General features: G+C 38.2%; 1 protein-coding gene across 1 annotated transcript in view; it reads right to left on the reverse strand.

The window, feature by feature from the left end:
* The window catches only part of PCCA (propionyl-CoA carboxylase subunit alpha), a 269,574-nt gene that overhangs the window by 185,768 nt on the left and 66,844 nt on the right, over positions 1-16,962 (reverse strand). Inside the window, exons 7-8 of the mRNA XM_031613718.2 lie at positions 7,134-7,265; positions 642-678 (exon numbers count right to left, since the gene is read on the reverse strand). Of these exons, the coding sequence (XP_031469578.1) occupies positions 642-678; positions 7,134-7,265 (169 nt within the window). The remainder of the gene's footprint in view (positions 1-641; positions 679-7,133; positions 7,266-16,962) is intronic.

Consider the following 16,962-nt stretch of genomic DNA (forward strand, 5'->3'; position numbering starts at 1 on the left):
TTAAGAACACGTGTAATTTCAAGCATATGGTTAAACATTTTCAAAAATATTAAGCTCTATTTAATAAAAGCCAAAACTCATTAAGCACATATTAAGGATCATCAAAACAAGTCCCAGCCAGTTTGCTGGTTGCTCTTTTCATCAGACTTTAAGATGTTCAGAAGCTGAGCAGTGACTTTACTCTGGAAAGCACAGAAGAAAGGATGGTGGTGTGGGAGATATTTAAGTTACTTGCACTGCACACAGTGATGAGGAATAAGGATCAATAACGTCACCGGTGTCAGCCTCCACATCAGGAGAAATACACCATGCTTAGCTTCTGTAAAAAGAATACCACGTCCAATTGCAGATAGATACAATTTGAAATAACCCCTTGAGCAAGATTATTACCCCATATTACATGCATTCCACAAATCATGGCTGCACTTGTTCTGTAAAGTCAAGTCTGTAAAGCTAAAATGTGATGGTTAAAGAGACAGGGTGATAATATCTAGATTCTTCCAGCCCTATAGGCAACAGGGAACTTAAACACTATTAAAACATTATTTGTTCTATAGGGATTACTTATTACACATACAATTTAGTCAACCATGTCTGCTGAGAGGCACACAAATCCTACCATAGCTAATTTAAGAACTTACCAATTTCCCTTGCAATTCTGACAGCTTCATCTGCATCCTGTAAAAGCAGGAAATGAGACCCAACGTTAATCCCATCAGCCATTGCACTATGTCCTCGGGGCAGTCATATATTGCACTACTGTCTCCTCTGATTCATTTAATGTTTGATTTTACAACCTTCTGACCCTTTTCAGCCAGAGGAATGTAAAATTAATACCATAAGTGGAATGTAAATTCTACCTCATCATTAGTATACTGAGAAACTCAAAGCAATGAGGAATCAGCTGACAGGAAACACAAGACGGGATTGCAAAATGATTTTCTGCAGTTGTAGGAATTTAATGCTAGAATTTAGAAGTTTACAATCAATAATGGTCCATAAATTAGATCGTTAAAGTTTGTCCACCGCCAGCTTGTTTCTGTACTCTCAGATATTTGTCATGTTTTCCTGGTTGTTGTCAGTAGGGGGAGTTGATTCTCTATTGTTTGGGTATGATTCAGGTCCTGAAAAAAATCTTGCACGACTTCTTCAAAGATGAAAACTTGTCTACGGAAGAAAAACAAGCACTTCACTTTTGTACGGATTCGTTCGTTTCTTTTATTCATTCTAAGGAGAACAGAACCGAAATGCATAATTTTAAACTGCATCAGAGATGAGAAGACTCATATAATAGTTTCCACTTATAAGCTCGCCGATTACTACTGCATGACAACTAGACAGTTCTGGTTGATGCCACCTTTGCCTTCAGCTGACTCATACCATCACAGCCTGCTACAGAAAACACGATACAGAAAAACCTACTTAAAAACTCAGAAAACAAAACCGTGAGAAATTCTCATTTTTTAATCCACCCAATCTCTTCTCCTGCCGTAGTTAATTCTGTTTTCTCCTGCTGCTAACAATCCATTTCCCTGACACGGTGCTAGAAAGGAAAAAGGGTTAAGTTTGAAAACTCCATCCAAATTTGCTAGTATTTATACTATTCCGTGACATACATGAAAAAAATCAGTATGGGAGGCAGCAACGTCTGGAAGCCACCAGCTGCTAAGCACGCCTGAAACTATGGGGGCTGACTTATGAACATTAAAATGAAACCTGATATTTTTAAAGCTTTCAAGGCAATCCGTTTTAAAAGCACACAGGTCAGAACTTGAAAAAAAAATACATAAGCAATGTTCATACCTGGTTCATTTATGTCCGATAATAAAACAAAATCCTCTTTAAAAGTCTTCAGTACCTAGTAACAGCCCCATGAAGAATAAGGGGGCTGGCAGGGGAAGTTGTCAGAAAATTTAATTTCCTTTCATTAGCTAGTCTGCTCCACAAATCGGTGCTTGTTAAGTTCAAAGCAGTCCTGAAAGCAACATCAGTTTTAAGTCTTTTTACTCCAGTCACATCTGTTAATGAGATTTTTCCAAATAACAATTGTTTCTAAGTCGAGAGATAAATCTAGCAAAAAAAATCCCCCCCCAACTCCGAAAAGTAAAAAATAAAATAATCAGGGTTTACTGTTTTATTACACCTTGCTGCTTTCCGTGACCCTGCACCCTCCAAATTTTAGCTTAAAGGGATAAAATGCATGAAAAGGGTCATTTAAGAATGTTAGTGGTTTCCACACATTGAGTTTGAAGGTTCTTTGTTCCTGCCTGTGACAGTTATGCGAGAATACTTCCCCTTAATAGCCTCTCTGTCAGGAAGTGTTAAACCTGCCAAATGCAGACAATTAGAGCCTCTTGAACAAAATGCAGGAAGAGTGATGACTGATGAAGAGCCACGATTATAGTCGGGAAGAAAACTTTTACATTTCTTTTCTCTTGCAAATTCACTCATATATTTGCAAAATAGAATTAAGAGGGGGGAAACAAACAGGGTAATTTTTTTTCACTTAGTTACCTGCAAACAAGTGGCTAACCCATACGCTGCAGCCCACAGGAAGACAGGCTGCAAACAGGGCAGCTTAGCACAGCCACTGCGTTTTTATTTTTAAATATGTGTATGCGACACCTAAAGTAAAAAAGCACCATCATATCAGAATCGCTAATTGTGTCACTTCAAGCTTGTATGAACTGAAGGCATCTGCCTGGAACAGTTATTAATTTGTACTACTCGAACATCTGGTTCCTTTTACATTTCTGATGTATTAGAATTCAAACTCTATAATACAAAAAAAAAAGTAATGCATATTCAAATTCTTTAGTCTTCAAAGAATATTTCTGAAACGGAAAACAAAAACATGTTGTGCTCTAAAAACAGTTCGAAAAAAATCATAACAACTGACACATTGAGATCTCCAATAACAGACTTCTGATCTTTTGTAAGAAAGTACGATTTCAAGTCATGCCTTTCACTTGCAGATTCCATAAATACAGCAGCACCTTCAGTACTATTAAAAAGTTAAGATGGCTAAAGTCTATCTATGCAAAATACACAAATCCACAGTGGCACTATGAGCATTTTGAACTACTTTATTTTTTTTTTTAGTTTAAAAAAAAAAAACACTAAGTCCTCATTCCTTGATTTATTGCCATTTCCTCCAAAAGTACATCGTTATGCATGCTATCATTCTCCCAAAATAACCTGCAGACTGCAAAGAAATACATAATTTCAGCACTTTTACTGTACAAATAAAGTATTCAGGTAATAGTACTACTTTATAAAAATCATGAGTTACGAGCTAAAACCACATCATGTTTGTTTTTGTTTTTTTACAAATTCCTGATTTTGTTAATATAATACACATAAAACACTCAGTTTTACTCACTGATCATAAGAATTTCTAATCTCTTAATTTCATGCACATGTCTCCCTGCCAAGTACCAGCAGGTGGAGACAAAAAAAATAACTAACGTAGAAAAATGTCAGGATGAAGATGTTTAAGAGACTCCCACAGCTGTAAAATATTGTATTAATTACAAAGAACTACATAATACTTCTAATTCCTGAGGGTATTGCCTAGAGAGTCTCCAAGTCATAACTAGTTTCTGACAATCTCTTTAGCCATCCAGTGGACACTGAATACCAACATCAACACCCCAATTTAAGAATACCGCCAAAACAGGTGCCTGAAACTTAAAAACAGTCAATAAATAGCCTTGCTGAAAAGCTTAAACATGTCTACTGACATCAATTACAGAATCACAATGAAACCAAGCTGCCATCCAGAGACATTAATCCTCTGCGTTTACAACCAGCTATCTTCCAGCCACAAAACCAAACCAATCTCACACAGATAAACCTTCTTCTCTTTGCCAGTTTTTCCACCAGAGCATCTCTGCATACTCAGTCTCCATTTTGTTCTTGCCACGTATTTCTCTTTACTGGTTTACAGACAATATATCTCAGCCCTAACTTTAGTACAGCCACTGGTCATGTGGGTTAACAAGTCTTTTGATCAAGACTCTTGACCATTATCCCTCTCAGGCAAGTTTTTAGGAAACTAACTGTAGCTAGAGACCTTGAATTAAGAACTACCTTTCAATACATTTGTTGACACTAACTGATAGCATCACAGACAGTTTCCTTGCATGTATGTACTGCATAACCCTTGCCTCAGCCAATCGAGGAACTGAACAACGGATCCAAAAAAAAATTACTCTTTGTCAAACTAGTCTCTACTCTCAATCTGTCTTTCCATTCTCAGTTCAACACTTGGTACAGAGATCATCTATACAAGAATAGTTGGCTGTGTCTGTAATGCCAAACATCCTCTTCTTCAAGATCTTTCCACAGCCTACCTCACAGTACATTGTTGAAGTGCTTCCTCCTCTTAAAATTTAATTTCTACTCACTGGAACTGTTCTTTATACAGTTTCTCCAAGCTGTGATTACAGGAGCGCAACAACTCAATCTATATACTAAGCAGTAAGAATTGGGAAGGACTTCACCTTTTATTCATAAAGGACCCGTGTATCTGCAGCACTAGTTAACAAGAGCTGAATAAAGACAACTCTTCAAGTAACAAAGATTTCCAGTGCAGCCCTGAGATGAATAAAAGCAGCACTAGATGTTGTTACTCTATGTTTGCTTTAACTATTCATCCACAAAGAACAAATGCAACTGATCTGTCTTAACTTCTGGCATTGTCAGAGGCATGAATGCAGTTTCCATCCAGCTTTAGACTCCACTACAAAGATGAAACTACCTCTAATCAACTCAAGCATCATGCAGACACTTAACTCCCACCCAGAACCTTCAAAATGTCTATTTCTCAAAACCAAGAGCCCTCAAAGACTGAGAACTTCATAGCTCTGTGACCGTAACAGATCTCCCAGAGAATGGCAGAAACATGACAATCTCCAATTCTTTGTGTGCTGATCTTTTGATCATGTTTGGTGCCACACAGCTACACCCTTCATATTTTAGTTTGAAATGACAAAATACTACATTAAACTCATATCAAGGTCAGGCAATCCTGTATGACCTAATTACTCAGATATTCATTGCAGCAAAACTCAACGCTAACACAGGAAGGAGATCAGATGACCAACACTGGTATATATATTAGATTGGAAGTTCTGTTTTACAGAACTGGTAACCAAAGCACTAGTTAACTTAAAATTTTCATCTAGATCTCCCCCTTCTGACAGAAACTGCAATACTGGCACTGCCTGTGGAACTCCCCTTTTTATGATTCAGAGGGTGCACTGCAGCTTTTTAATCAAGCACTCTATTTTCATCAACACACTTCAGAAAATCAGGAGCGCAAGGCTGAGGTATGTGTAACTGATACGATATGGAGACTTCAGGATTAAGTAACTACTGTGCAGCTCCTTTCAATAACTGGGATTGGATTTGTCAGCTTAATCCTACGTTCCAGTTCTTTTGGTGTTAAGACTATCTACTAATACTATTGCATATAGCTGACTGCCAACCCGATCACTTACATTCCTTCATTTTGAGTGTCTGGAACTTCATATAGTTGTCAAAAAATCAACGCAATTAAAGGCCTCAGAAGAAAAAAAAAGACATGGCTATGTAGGCACAGTTTCATTGATTATGTTGCTATCAAATAATTAGCCACTATCCTACCTTGTCAGGTTTGTTTCTTTATGTTAGCAGAGTAACAGACCTTTACAGTTTACGCAGTGATAAAACAAGTGTTTTGAAATTATTTAGTGAGCCCACTTCAGGTAAAGTCTTGTGGGGTTCAGATCATTAAATCAAAGTCCTCTCCTAGCCAAATACTTTCTAGAAGATAATGCCAGGATTTATAGAATAATGGGTACGATATCAAGAAGAACAGTGGATCTTATGCACAGTAGCTTAGCTGGTCCTAGCAGTTCATGAATGCTAAATGACCACAGTCACAAGGACTGCTAAAACATGCAGCAAAAAGCCCAAGGAACTCTGTGTGCAACTTAATACTGTCAGATTTCAGCAGTGCTACGAATGCTAGCCTAATAAGCAGCCTTAGAGAACTGAAGAATTTCTTTGCACTTTTACACATTGTAGACACACATGCGTTACACACATCAGGCATTGCCATCTCAAGTTCTGAAGAGTTCTCTTATGCATCCTGATCTTCCCAGCCATCTCACAATTTTATCATATTCTCATTAGGAAAGTTCTCTACATATTCTCATAAAAACAGATCATTATGCGGAGAGTTAGCCCCTTTATATTCATCTTTCTCATTTAGTTGGCCTTTTTTTTCCCCCTCCTAAGGGGGAAACTTAACTAACACAAATATCAGGACAACAGCATTTAGTTATACGTCCTTTCTTGAAGTACAGTCTGCTTTCTATCAATACATTCAGTTGTTCCCCATAACACTGAAATTTCCTATTTCCTCACATAAATAAGACTTATGGTGAACATAAGCCAATAGAATAATAAAAACATATATATTCTTTTCTTCAACAACATAAAAATGTTGTTGAAACAAGCTTTTCACTTTCCTGCAACTCAAGGTTTTACTCAAATTTTATCAGAAAAAAATTTTACTTAAAGAGATCAGCAATAATATCAGCTATGTAGGCACAGTTTCATTGATTATGTTGCTACCAAATTATTAGCCACTATCCTACCTTGTCAGGTTTGTGACCAAAGTGATCAAAGTTTTATAATATCTAGGCATACACAAAGGTTTAAAGGCAAAATGCTTGTTCTACCTACTTAACACAGATGATATGTAAAAGTACAGGAAAGCTTCTAAGAGACCAACACTTAAACACAAAGCAAAAATCCAAAAAAAAAGGAAAGACACATAGAGAGATAGAATGGCACATCTCACATTAAACACATTTATTTGCCTTCACATAGAATTTAAAGCAAGACATTTTGCAGACTCCATGCGAGCAGTCCTTACTATATAATTTATTACAAAGTACTCTTCCTCATCTTCCTTCTTCCAAACTTCCCTTTCTAGTAAAAATCTCTACGCTGATTTTAATTACATCATTTATTGAAAATGAAGTTGAATTTATAATTACACTATGCATCAGATCTTCAATAGGTCTACATTGTTTTAGGCACTGATTCAGAGAGCAGACAGTAGTCAAACGGTTTCTCACCTTGACTACTCCATCAAAGCCAGGGATTGTGTTGACCTTTGCATTCTTGGCTAACAATTTGCTTTCAATCTTGTCTCCCATAGCTTGAATAGCATGCGTGTCAGGTCCGATGAAGGTGACACCTTCTGCTGCCTGCAAAGACAAAGAAGATACAACTTGAGGAGACTAAACTAAAAATCAACAGCCTACTGCAATCATTGCCTTCAAGTTTAAAAAGAGTAAAAATATTATTAATGAAGTAATATTTAGCAGACCTAATAATCTGTTTATGCAACACCCCAACAATACATAAGCAGCATTTCAGCTAGTTCATTCAAAAACGTGTATGACCTTGTGAAGCTATGTATACACACAGATTCAAAGCCCCTATAATTAGCATTTGTATAAATCAAAGCCACACCAAAGAAAAATAGCTGAAAGTGGAAGTACTACAGCTTGAAAGTCAGACATATTCCTTGAGAAAGCAGAGACTAGCAAGTGCACCATTATAACTGTTGAAGTAATTTATAAAGATATGCTCACTAAGCTATAGTACAGTTTAGAATTTCATTCTGCATTCCTTAAACCCATATCTAAATGGAATTTTAAAATGGAAGCATTGTCTCTTACTAAACATATTTAAATATCTGGGAAAAAACGTAACAAATGCAATGTGCCCAGTTCTTTCAGGCAACTCTCTAATATTGATGTGGAAATTGGTCAACATAATATACTTCAATATGTAGGTAGGACACCAAATTGCATTTTCTCCTTCTCGTGTTTCTCTATGCCAGCAGTAGACGTCAGAAGAACACAGGCATTTTTTAAACCTCTCAAGTGCCAGTACTATGCAGGGCTAAAGGCAATCCCAACACAACTGTTTCAAGTGAAAATTGCTGATGGATCACTGAGTGTGTGCATGTCTCGGGTAACTTTGGTATTCCATAATACTATCAAAAGAACAAGCATGTGAGCTTTGCACAATTTTTTCCAGCCATTTCATTGATTATTGTCCAGATCTAAGACACACATAGGATACATTAAAACAAGGTGTTTCCTTGTGATGGGCAGTTCATGGAATAACACCACTAATGCAATGGCAAACATTTCATCCCTTATATCAGGGACTTGTGTTTCGCTTCTGATATATGTTCATACTGCATATATTAGGATTGTTAGATAGTATTACAGGAACACTAAAAAGCTCACTGCAAAGACACCCAAACCAAATGCAAAGCATCCAGTTTAGACGCATCAAAAACGTTGTTAGCTTCAATTCACAATGAATGACTTGATTGGGGCTTTTTATTGTTTTGGGGTAAGGGTTTTGTTGTGTTTGTCTTTCTTTTTCAAATCTCAGCCCAACTCTTTAATACAGTAGGTTTATTAGCTCAGCAACTCAGCAATACTGTCTTGATGAACAGCAGTCTTACAAACTCAAAAGCTAGGAACGTTGCATTGGGAGGGAGGAGGGAACAGAAGGACAGGCATCAGGGTGTACATATATCAATGCCAAAGGAGTAGAACATAAAGGAATTAACATTTTAAAGAAGAGGAACAAGGAGTTGATATTTGAAATTATAGTAACACAAAGTCTGGAGCTGATAGTTTCAGAAATAGCAGCAGATTGCAATCTGAACAACAGCATTTTCAATACGGTGCCTGCATACACTTGGAGGCAGGGCAGACTTCTCTCATTAGGCTGTAATCCAACCTCAAAGTTTTGTGGAAGGAGACTGCTTACACAATTGGCAACTGGAAAATAAGCTGTTCTTTCCATATCACTCAACTAGAAAAGACTTGTTTCTGTAGCTTCTGCCAAAATATTGGCATTTGCAAACCTGGCAAACACCACCTTTACTATGTATTCCTTCCTCTCCCCACTTCCTCCTCCTCTCCAAGTCTACCAGCAAACACACTATCTTCATCAAGATAGCTAATCCAAAACTTCTGCTGTTGTTACAGACCATCTAAGATTTCCAGGTTACAATCTATTTCCAACATTCTACTGTAGAAGAAGGCCGGAGGAAGAAGAGATATAGACTAAGAGACTATTTCTCCTCCTCTTTCAACCTTCTGTCAGAAGATAGGGAAAGGTAGAGGTCACAGAGGAGAGGATAGGAACTGCATTCATGGCACTAGCAAGCATGAATCTTTCCAGCAAAAGACATATCTTGCTCCACTTAATGTCCCTTTTCATTTCCTTGTCATCTGGGCATTCAAAGTGACTGTTCATTTCCTGCTCTGATCCAAGAACGTTTCAAGAAATAAACAGGCTGCATCCAGTGTATTTGTTACAGGAATCTTGTAGACCTGTAATATTCCCACATGCACACAACTTCTTGATAAAAATAAACTATCCAAAGAAGGGCAGCAGGTGAGCATTAATGCAAATCTTACCTGTCACAACTCACATCTTTGTCATTTTTAAATGCATGTTTTTAATGCTTAGAATTTACAAACTGCACCTGCACTTCTTAGCTTCAAGTGTAGAACTGCCACTTAATTGTAAACAATAAGCAACTGAGTGACACCAGCTATTCTATTCCCATACAGAGTTAATCAGCATCTTCTCTAATGTGACATTGGAATTAACTGTAGAATCATTGAACACAACCCTGTGGCTGTGATCATCCAACCATTTATCCACCAAGTAGTCCAACCTTCAAATTCATCTCTCTCTAATCGAAGATGCTTACTTGAGCTCTATGCCAAATCTTGTCAACTCACATCCAGAAAAATGCCTCAACAACTTCACTGCCAATAGACAAGTAACATATTAAATGATCTGTTCAGAACTCTAGTGTCTGATACTGAAAATGCCAAAAGTTTAACATAAAAATGTAACAACATCTTAAGCTCTCCCAAAATAAACAAATATCAGCACTCATTAATTGGCATTCTATCATGAAGATGGAAATAGTGAAACTGTGCAAGAAACAATTACCAGTGCCTAATGACAGCCCATCCACTAACATTTCACCACATTCACAAAAGCTCACACATTCCATATCAAAACAGTTCTTCCAAAAGCTCTATTACTCCTCCACACCCTACATAGCAGAATCTGATCTTGAAGATTTTAACTGAATGAGAACATGTTACGTTTTACAATAAAGTAACAAGCACCCACTATTTTCTTCAGAAACATCAGAGCTTTCTATTTTGCATAGTCAAAGGTACTTACTAAGAGTAGATATATAAAAGAACATTTTCAGAATACATTCCATATCCAGTAAGTTATTTCTTTCACTAAAAAACAGGCATTGAAGAGTTTACGCCAACCTTCTATGTTTCCAAGAGCAGTAGATTAAGCGCGGGCAAGGTTTGGAGAATTCATCTGGGGAGTCTGCAATTGAGCTGTGTTTGACAGACAACATTCCATCACTAACATCTGTCTGTCTGGAGCAGATTGAAGGGAACGACACCTACTAAGTAGCCATCCTCCTAACGTTTGGAAATAAACTGTCCCCCTCTGACACACTGTGAAATTGAAGGAGGAGATCCCTTTACTTCTCCTCCTGGATGCAGAAATTCACAATTAATTCGTTATACATTATGTGGTAGAGTCAGCCTCTATACAATAATCTCCATTTCTCTTAGTAACATAACACTCTTCTGCGGGTTTCTGAGTATGTGGCAAAACAGCCAAATCACTGCTAGGCCTCTCAGCACTGCAGGGAGTGACAGACCAGTTCCAACTCTGCGTTAGACAAAACAAGTGATGCTTAAACTTTCCTGCTTTTACCACATTAGTTATAGACAATTAAGCACGCTTTTTGGTGTCCTCATTCAAGCCAAGATATTTGAATCTGCACATAACACCAGCCTGAGCAGCTCCAGCCAAGGAGATATCCCTTGTACTAGAGGAAAGAAAAACACAGGTACCAAGAACTTTGTGTTTGCTTTCAGGATCATTTGGCAAGCGGATTCTTCCACTCAAGCCACAATGATGTGGCAAAGCACACTCCAACTGCCCAGATTCTTACATCTGCAAGAGCCCCTGTAATCATTTCACCACACAGAAGCATTAACACAGATTTTGTGCTTGTTCATTCCTTGGTGCCTGAAACAGTTGTAGGAAAATGTTTCCCATCTCTGAGGAAGAAAAGGATGAAGGGATCTCAGGAGCAATTGCAGCTGCCCTACCTTATTGAAAATAAATGTCCTCAGGTATACACTGGTTTTAAACATATTAAGTTTACAGCAGAATTCAAACAATCTGTTGCATACAGCCACCGGATCATAGGTTTTCAAACTCACATTCTGAAGATCACCCCAGCTCACCCTGACTGAGGTGCATCCTATTGGAAGATAGAGAGCAACAGTAATTCACTCAGGAGAAAAGGGCTTAGCCCCAGAACCTCTAGCTGAGTGAACTCAGAGCCTGGAAGTGTGTCAGGAGTGACTGGGGAAGGAAATTAATGAACCTAACCACTTCTCCCCCTTCCTCTCTCCCTTTTCTCCTGCATGTCCCTTCCTACTGTCCTATCCCCTTCCTCTAGAGCAGGTTCTGGCCCACTCAGTTGATATAGTTGACCAACATGGGAGAAAATGGCCTAGGTTTCTGGGGGATTGTTTTATGGGTTAAAGTAAGCCAACAGAAAGGCTTAACGAGCATTGGAACAGAGCTGGAGCGTGCAACTGCACATCCTCAGACTCAGGTGTGCTGAAAAGGGGAACAACAGTGCTGAGATACTGGCCTGCTCTTGTACTTAGTCTGTATTTCTGTTTTGTTTTGTTTCTAAACAAACTTTAAAATATTGCTTCTCTGAGCAACATAGTCTGAATCACAGAATGGCTGAAGCTTGAAGCAAACCCATTTTTTGATCCAGTAAGTGCCATCAAGCAGTGGAGCAACTTCAGAACAGAATCAGAAGCAAGACTGCAGTGAACTAATAGCAAGTGCAGGTTTCAACTTACCACACATACTCAAAAACATACTGGTGAATTAGATCATCAAGGAAAGTTCAAAGATAAGTACTTCAGTAGAAAATGGTATCAGAGGTTTGGTTTTCAAAGTTTAGTTTCAACCCTCACCTTTTTACTTCCTAGGAAAATCGGGAAAAAGTTTCCATGAAAAGCTTGCTTGTGGCTGACAAATTTATTCATCCTCATGCTGAGGAAAGATTACCTGAGTTTTACTGCCCTTTTGAAACACAGCCCATTAAGAAGGCAGATCCAGTGGGAAAAGGAAGTGGCAGAAGTCTGGCAATCATATAAGCAGTATAAGAGTTCCAGAAAAAATGGTATCTGACACAGATATGGACTGTCTACAGCAGGAATCAGCTGCTGTGTAGGTAGAGCTATTCTGGAACACAGCTCATCAGAAGGAAACAGACCCTTACATGCAGCTGCCTGCAGCAGCATATAAAGCAAATCAGATAAGCAGCTCAACTAAAGGTTGACGTGCTCAAGAATAACTAGAACAGCTAACTCAGCTCAAAAGTCCACAAATCACACAGGCAAAACACAGGGCTGAAAAGCAGCACTGGAAGCAAATGGAAAATACAACACAGGATTAAACAATCCAGAAAACAGCCAAGCAGAAAGAAGAAAAAAATCCAATCAAAGTAGCCAGGTGGAGGAGCATCCAAAGACAGATGAGATTCAGGAGTCCTCTAAAGAAAAAAAAAGGTGGACGCTTTATTGTGAGATCACCTCACAATACAGTAACTATGAATATTGGGAAAAACTCTCCTCGGGGAGATCTTGTACAAGAAGCATTTATTCAATAGGCTAGAAAATACTAAACTGATAAAATACTCAACAATTGAATGCACTAGAGATGAAAGAATGCACTCAAGCTTACTGCTAAATACACAGAAACCAACTAATCAGTTCCAAGAATTGGAATCTGGCAACAAAGTTACTGTTACTATCCTTAAAGCTCACAGTAAAGCACACATACAGAAAAGGTCCATGTAGTCTGTAAATTTAACACTGGCAAATAGAGAACTTCCTTTAAAGCAGCCTTTAAGCTGCAGAAGGCTTAAAACAGCAGCATGCCTAGGTATTGTCATGCATCACCAAAACAGTAACCCTCCAGCTGTTCAGCAACCAAGAGTTTCTCCAGTCATTTTTAGAATGGAGTAAGTAGGACTTTCGAAGGCAAAAAGTCTTAGGAATAACAGGAGAGAGAGGAACAGTAGCACCCTTCATTAGAACAAATACTTTTTAAAAAATGAGAGCAGTGATGAAGAAAAAGTTCTTCTGTACAGGCTCACAAAAGAGCAGCATAGCAGCGGTTAAGTGAGTACTGATGTGATATAAGCAGATGGATACACATGGTAGAGGGGAATGCTGCAGCATCCTAATTCTCTCCAACTACACGTGCCTTTGGCAATGGTAGGTGTTCCTGGAGGTCCAGCTTTTGTTTTGTTAGAGGGTAGGAAAAGGAGAAGGAGTATAGCAATCATCTGAGTTTGCATGAGAAGTAGGCAGGTAGCTTGTTGTAGCAACCAGCCTGGGAAGAAAAAGGCCAACTCTATCCATCACTGCTGACTGGGAAGGTGTCAGCCCCAGGAAACTTGCTTGAGGAAGGAGGGAGTGAAGGAGCTGGAAATGAAGACGTGTGCTGCTCGACTTGCCAGACCTCACTGCGTGTTCTAAGTTCTCTTTGAAATAAAATTGGTTGTTACTTGGCTCAGAAACACACTGCAATTTAGCCAGACCTACCCTGTAAGCTGTGTCACCACTCGTGACACTACACTATTCAATTTCAAATCTCTGTACTTGATGATTTAAATAGGTGTATATACACTGTAAGAAAAAAATGACACATTGAAAGCATTTATCTGAAAAATGGAAACGCTAACAGAATGAAAAGGCATTACCTGAGATTGACCACAGCTGCATTTGAGAAGTTTGTCACAGCTCTCAGAACTGAAATTAAAGAACACTAAAGCATTTTCACAATCTCTATCTTCAATAAGAAAAAGAGAAGAATGCTGAGCAGCCATTCTAAAAGAAAAAGGAAGAAAGCTAGAGCCCACTAATTTACTAGGAGAGTCTCTTCCCATTACAAAGGTCAACAAACTTCTTTTAAGCCACTATAAGAACCACATTTCATTTATTTCATATTGGTGTGAATGTGCTCACATTGGTCACTGAAGTGCAAAGGATCAAACAAAGGCCCCTCTTACTCAGGTCCTCTTAAACTTGCCTGAAATGCGTCCTAAGAATGTGGGAAGAACACACATCTATGTATCATATGTATAGAAGTAACTAAACCCACATGCTTTCTAAATTGTAGTATATATATATTTAAACACTCGTAGGGCAGGAAGAAAGTTATCAATCTGTTAGACCACTCTCAAGCTCAGTTTAAACAAATTCAGACACTGTTGCTGAATCAGCATATACAGTCTAAGGATACCTAAACTGCACTGTTGCACCTCTCTGACCTGCGTAAGCACAAGGAAGCAGCCAGAGTATATCTAGATGGTCAACATCACCTTGTGCACAAATGCTGCAAAGAAAAAAAGGCTTAAATAAGCTGAAAAGTCATTTCCTTCTTTAAGTGGTATGTTTCCAGAGTCAAAGCTAAGAATCAACCTAATCTGAATCTTTAACAAGTTGTTAGCCATGCTGCCATACAGTAAGTGTACAAAGGGTAAATGTGCTTGCATCAATTCACTATTGCATTCGAAAATCAAAAATGTCTCATAACCAAACATTTCATAGTGTATATTACACTTTTAGAATGAAAAACAGTGCTAGTCAATTTCCAGGTCATTATCTTCTCAAATGAAAGACACACAGAAGAAACTTCTTCCAAGGACTCAGAGCTTTAAGATTTGGTGTGAAAAATGAAAAAATACCCCTGGGGCTCTATTATTTTAAATCCTCACTTTGCATATGGCCATCAAAACTAAAGCCTTACTTGCTAATTTCACTTAAAAACAGCTTTAGATGGTACACTTATTTATGCCTTAGTCCAAAACCCAAATGCAAAACTAAATTATCCAAGTTTTTGAAGCTCTTCTCAAAGTAAAGCTATTGTAATAGAAACTTTAACATACTGTATATGGCATGCCAGTGTCAATGATGCATTGCTCTGTCACCTACAAAACATTACACACACATCCACTATGCAGGCACAGGAACTAGCTCTGCTGTCTCACAAAAAGTTTGAGCATTCAACTTTACAGGGAGTAATGAATACCCCCAAAAATTTAGGGAGGAACAAATGAAATGTAAGAATTTTCCTTGGATAGTTTCCATATTGCTTTTCTTCACTTCACGCATTGAAACCAACCTTGATTTTAACATGATAAAAGAAGTCTGTGGAACTAATCCTAGAAACCTCTTTCTGTTTCCTCGCTTAACACCTCCAGGCGACAGAAGAGACAAAATGCTTCATTTGCATCCTTAAACATTAGAAACTGCGAATGAGTCTTTTCAGCTGCAAATGTTATTGCATCTACATTTCCAGAAGAGAAAGAAGGTTAAGCAGCCTACTCAGGTTTACGTTAACTCATCTCTTTTTAGCACCATGACCGGCACAAAGAGCAGAGAATGTGGAAGCTTAACAGCCCAACCTCTTTCTTCATTAAGTTCAATTAGATCCTGGAAATGGATATAGCTGCTGATTACACGAAGATAAAGAGAAGAAATCAGTTATGCACAAAGGAAATAGCAAACACTAACAAGTGTAATCTTAGTCTGCCCAGTCATCTAGCCTCATGAAGACCATTTCATCTTTCATCCAAAAACCAAAAATTCTACCAGTTGTCTTCGTTGCCTGTCCGCACAATTTTGCATTAAACAAAGCGCTACTTGTAAACTCTCAGTTTTAAATGCAACGTGTCGGTGCTGCACAGCTACCCTGAACATGTCAGTAAGGTAGGAGAGATTCCCTGCTACATCATACCCCATCTTATCAATTAAAGAACACGTTTGAGCCACAGCTCAGTCACACCATTAACTGCATTCTGAAATAAAGCAGTTCAAGTACAATTTATTTTTCAAGAGCAACATATCTCTTAAATGAAAACTTTTTTTACTATTACAATTCGACTTACGTTGTATTTTTAATTCATTTAGAGTGAAAAAAAGCACTTGCAATTACCAGACAGGCTAAATTCAGTAGAGAAAGTTAGCAGCACTTTATTTTCTAGGCCACTTGGCTTTCAGCCTGCTAGAAAAAACTTCAGCTTGGCAGGCAACGCTCACTGAGATGTTTAACACAAAATATACATTTCTCTAAATGAAAAACAGGCACTTGTGGAGAAAAAGCAGGATAGAATGATGAGGGGGAAACAGAGGAGCATTCTTCTAGCCAAACCAATACTTCACATTACCAAGGACTGAGTTTACCACATGCACGAAATCTTCTGTATTTGAACACTGTTTCAAAAGGTACAGCCTAAACAATTCAAATAACAATGTTAGAACCAATTACAGACACAGAACAACTATTCCTCATATGGCTATCTTATCTCTCATTTTCTACAGGATGTATGGGAAGCTCTGAAAATGAATGCAAGCCTGTAGCCTGATTAGTAGTGCACTTTGTAATGCCATAGCTTGAAGGGTTATTGGGTTCATTTTGTGGGAATTTTTTTTTTTTTTTCAAGGAATGAGAGACAAGAGAATACATTTAGAGATCGAGAAATGACAGGAAATTAGCACCACTGTTGAGACACTGCACGGAGATGGATTCAAAAGATATCAACTGCATGCCTGCAAGAAATTCTGTAATAAATCAGATCCTGGAGGAAGCGAAATAAAGTTAAAAGAAATTATGAGTATTTCTGCAGGCGTGCTACAATGTTTTCTAAGTCAGGCCATGTTGATAGTGTATGTTCAGACAACCAATGAAACCTTGCGAATGCCCAAGCTCCCA

Source organism: Phasianus colchicus, chromosome 1 (assembly GCF_987193195.1).
Source record: "Phasianus colchicus chromosome 1, bPhaCol1.hap1.1, whole genome shotgun sequence".
NCBI lineage: Eukaryota > Metazoa > Chordata > Aves > Galliformes > Phasianidae > Phasianus > Phasianus colchicus.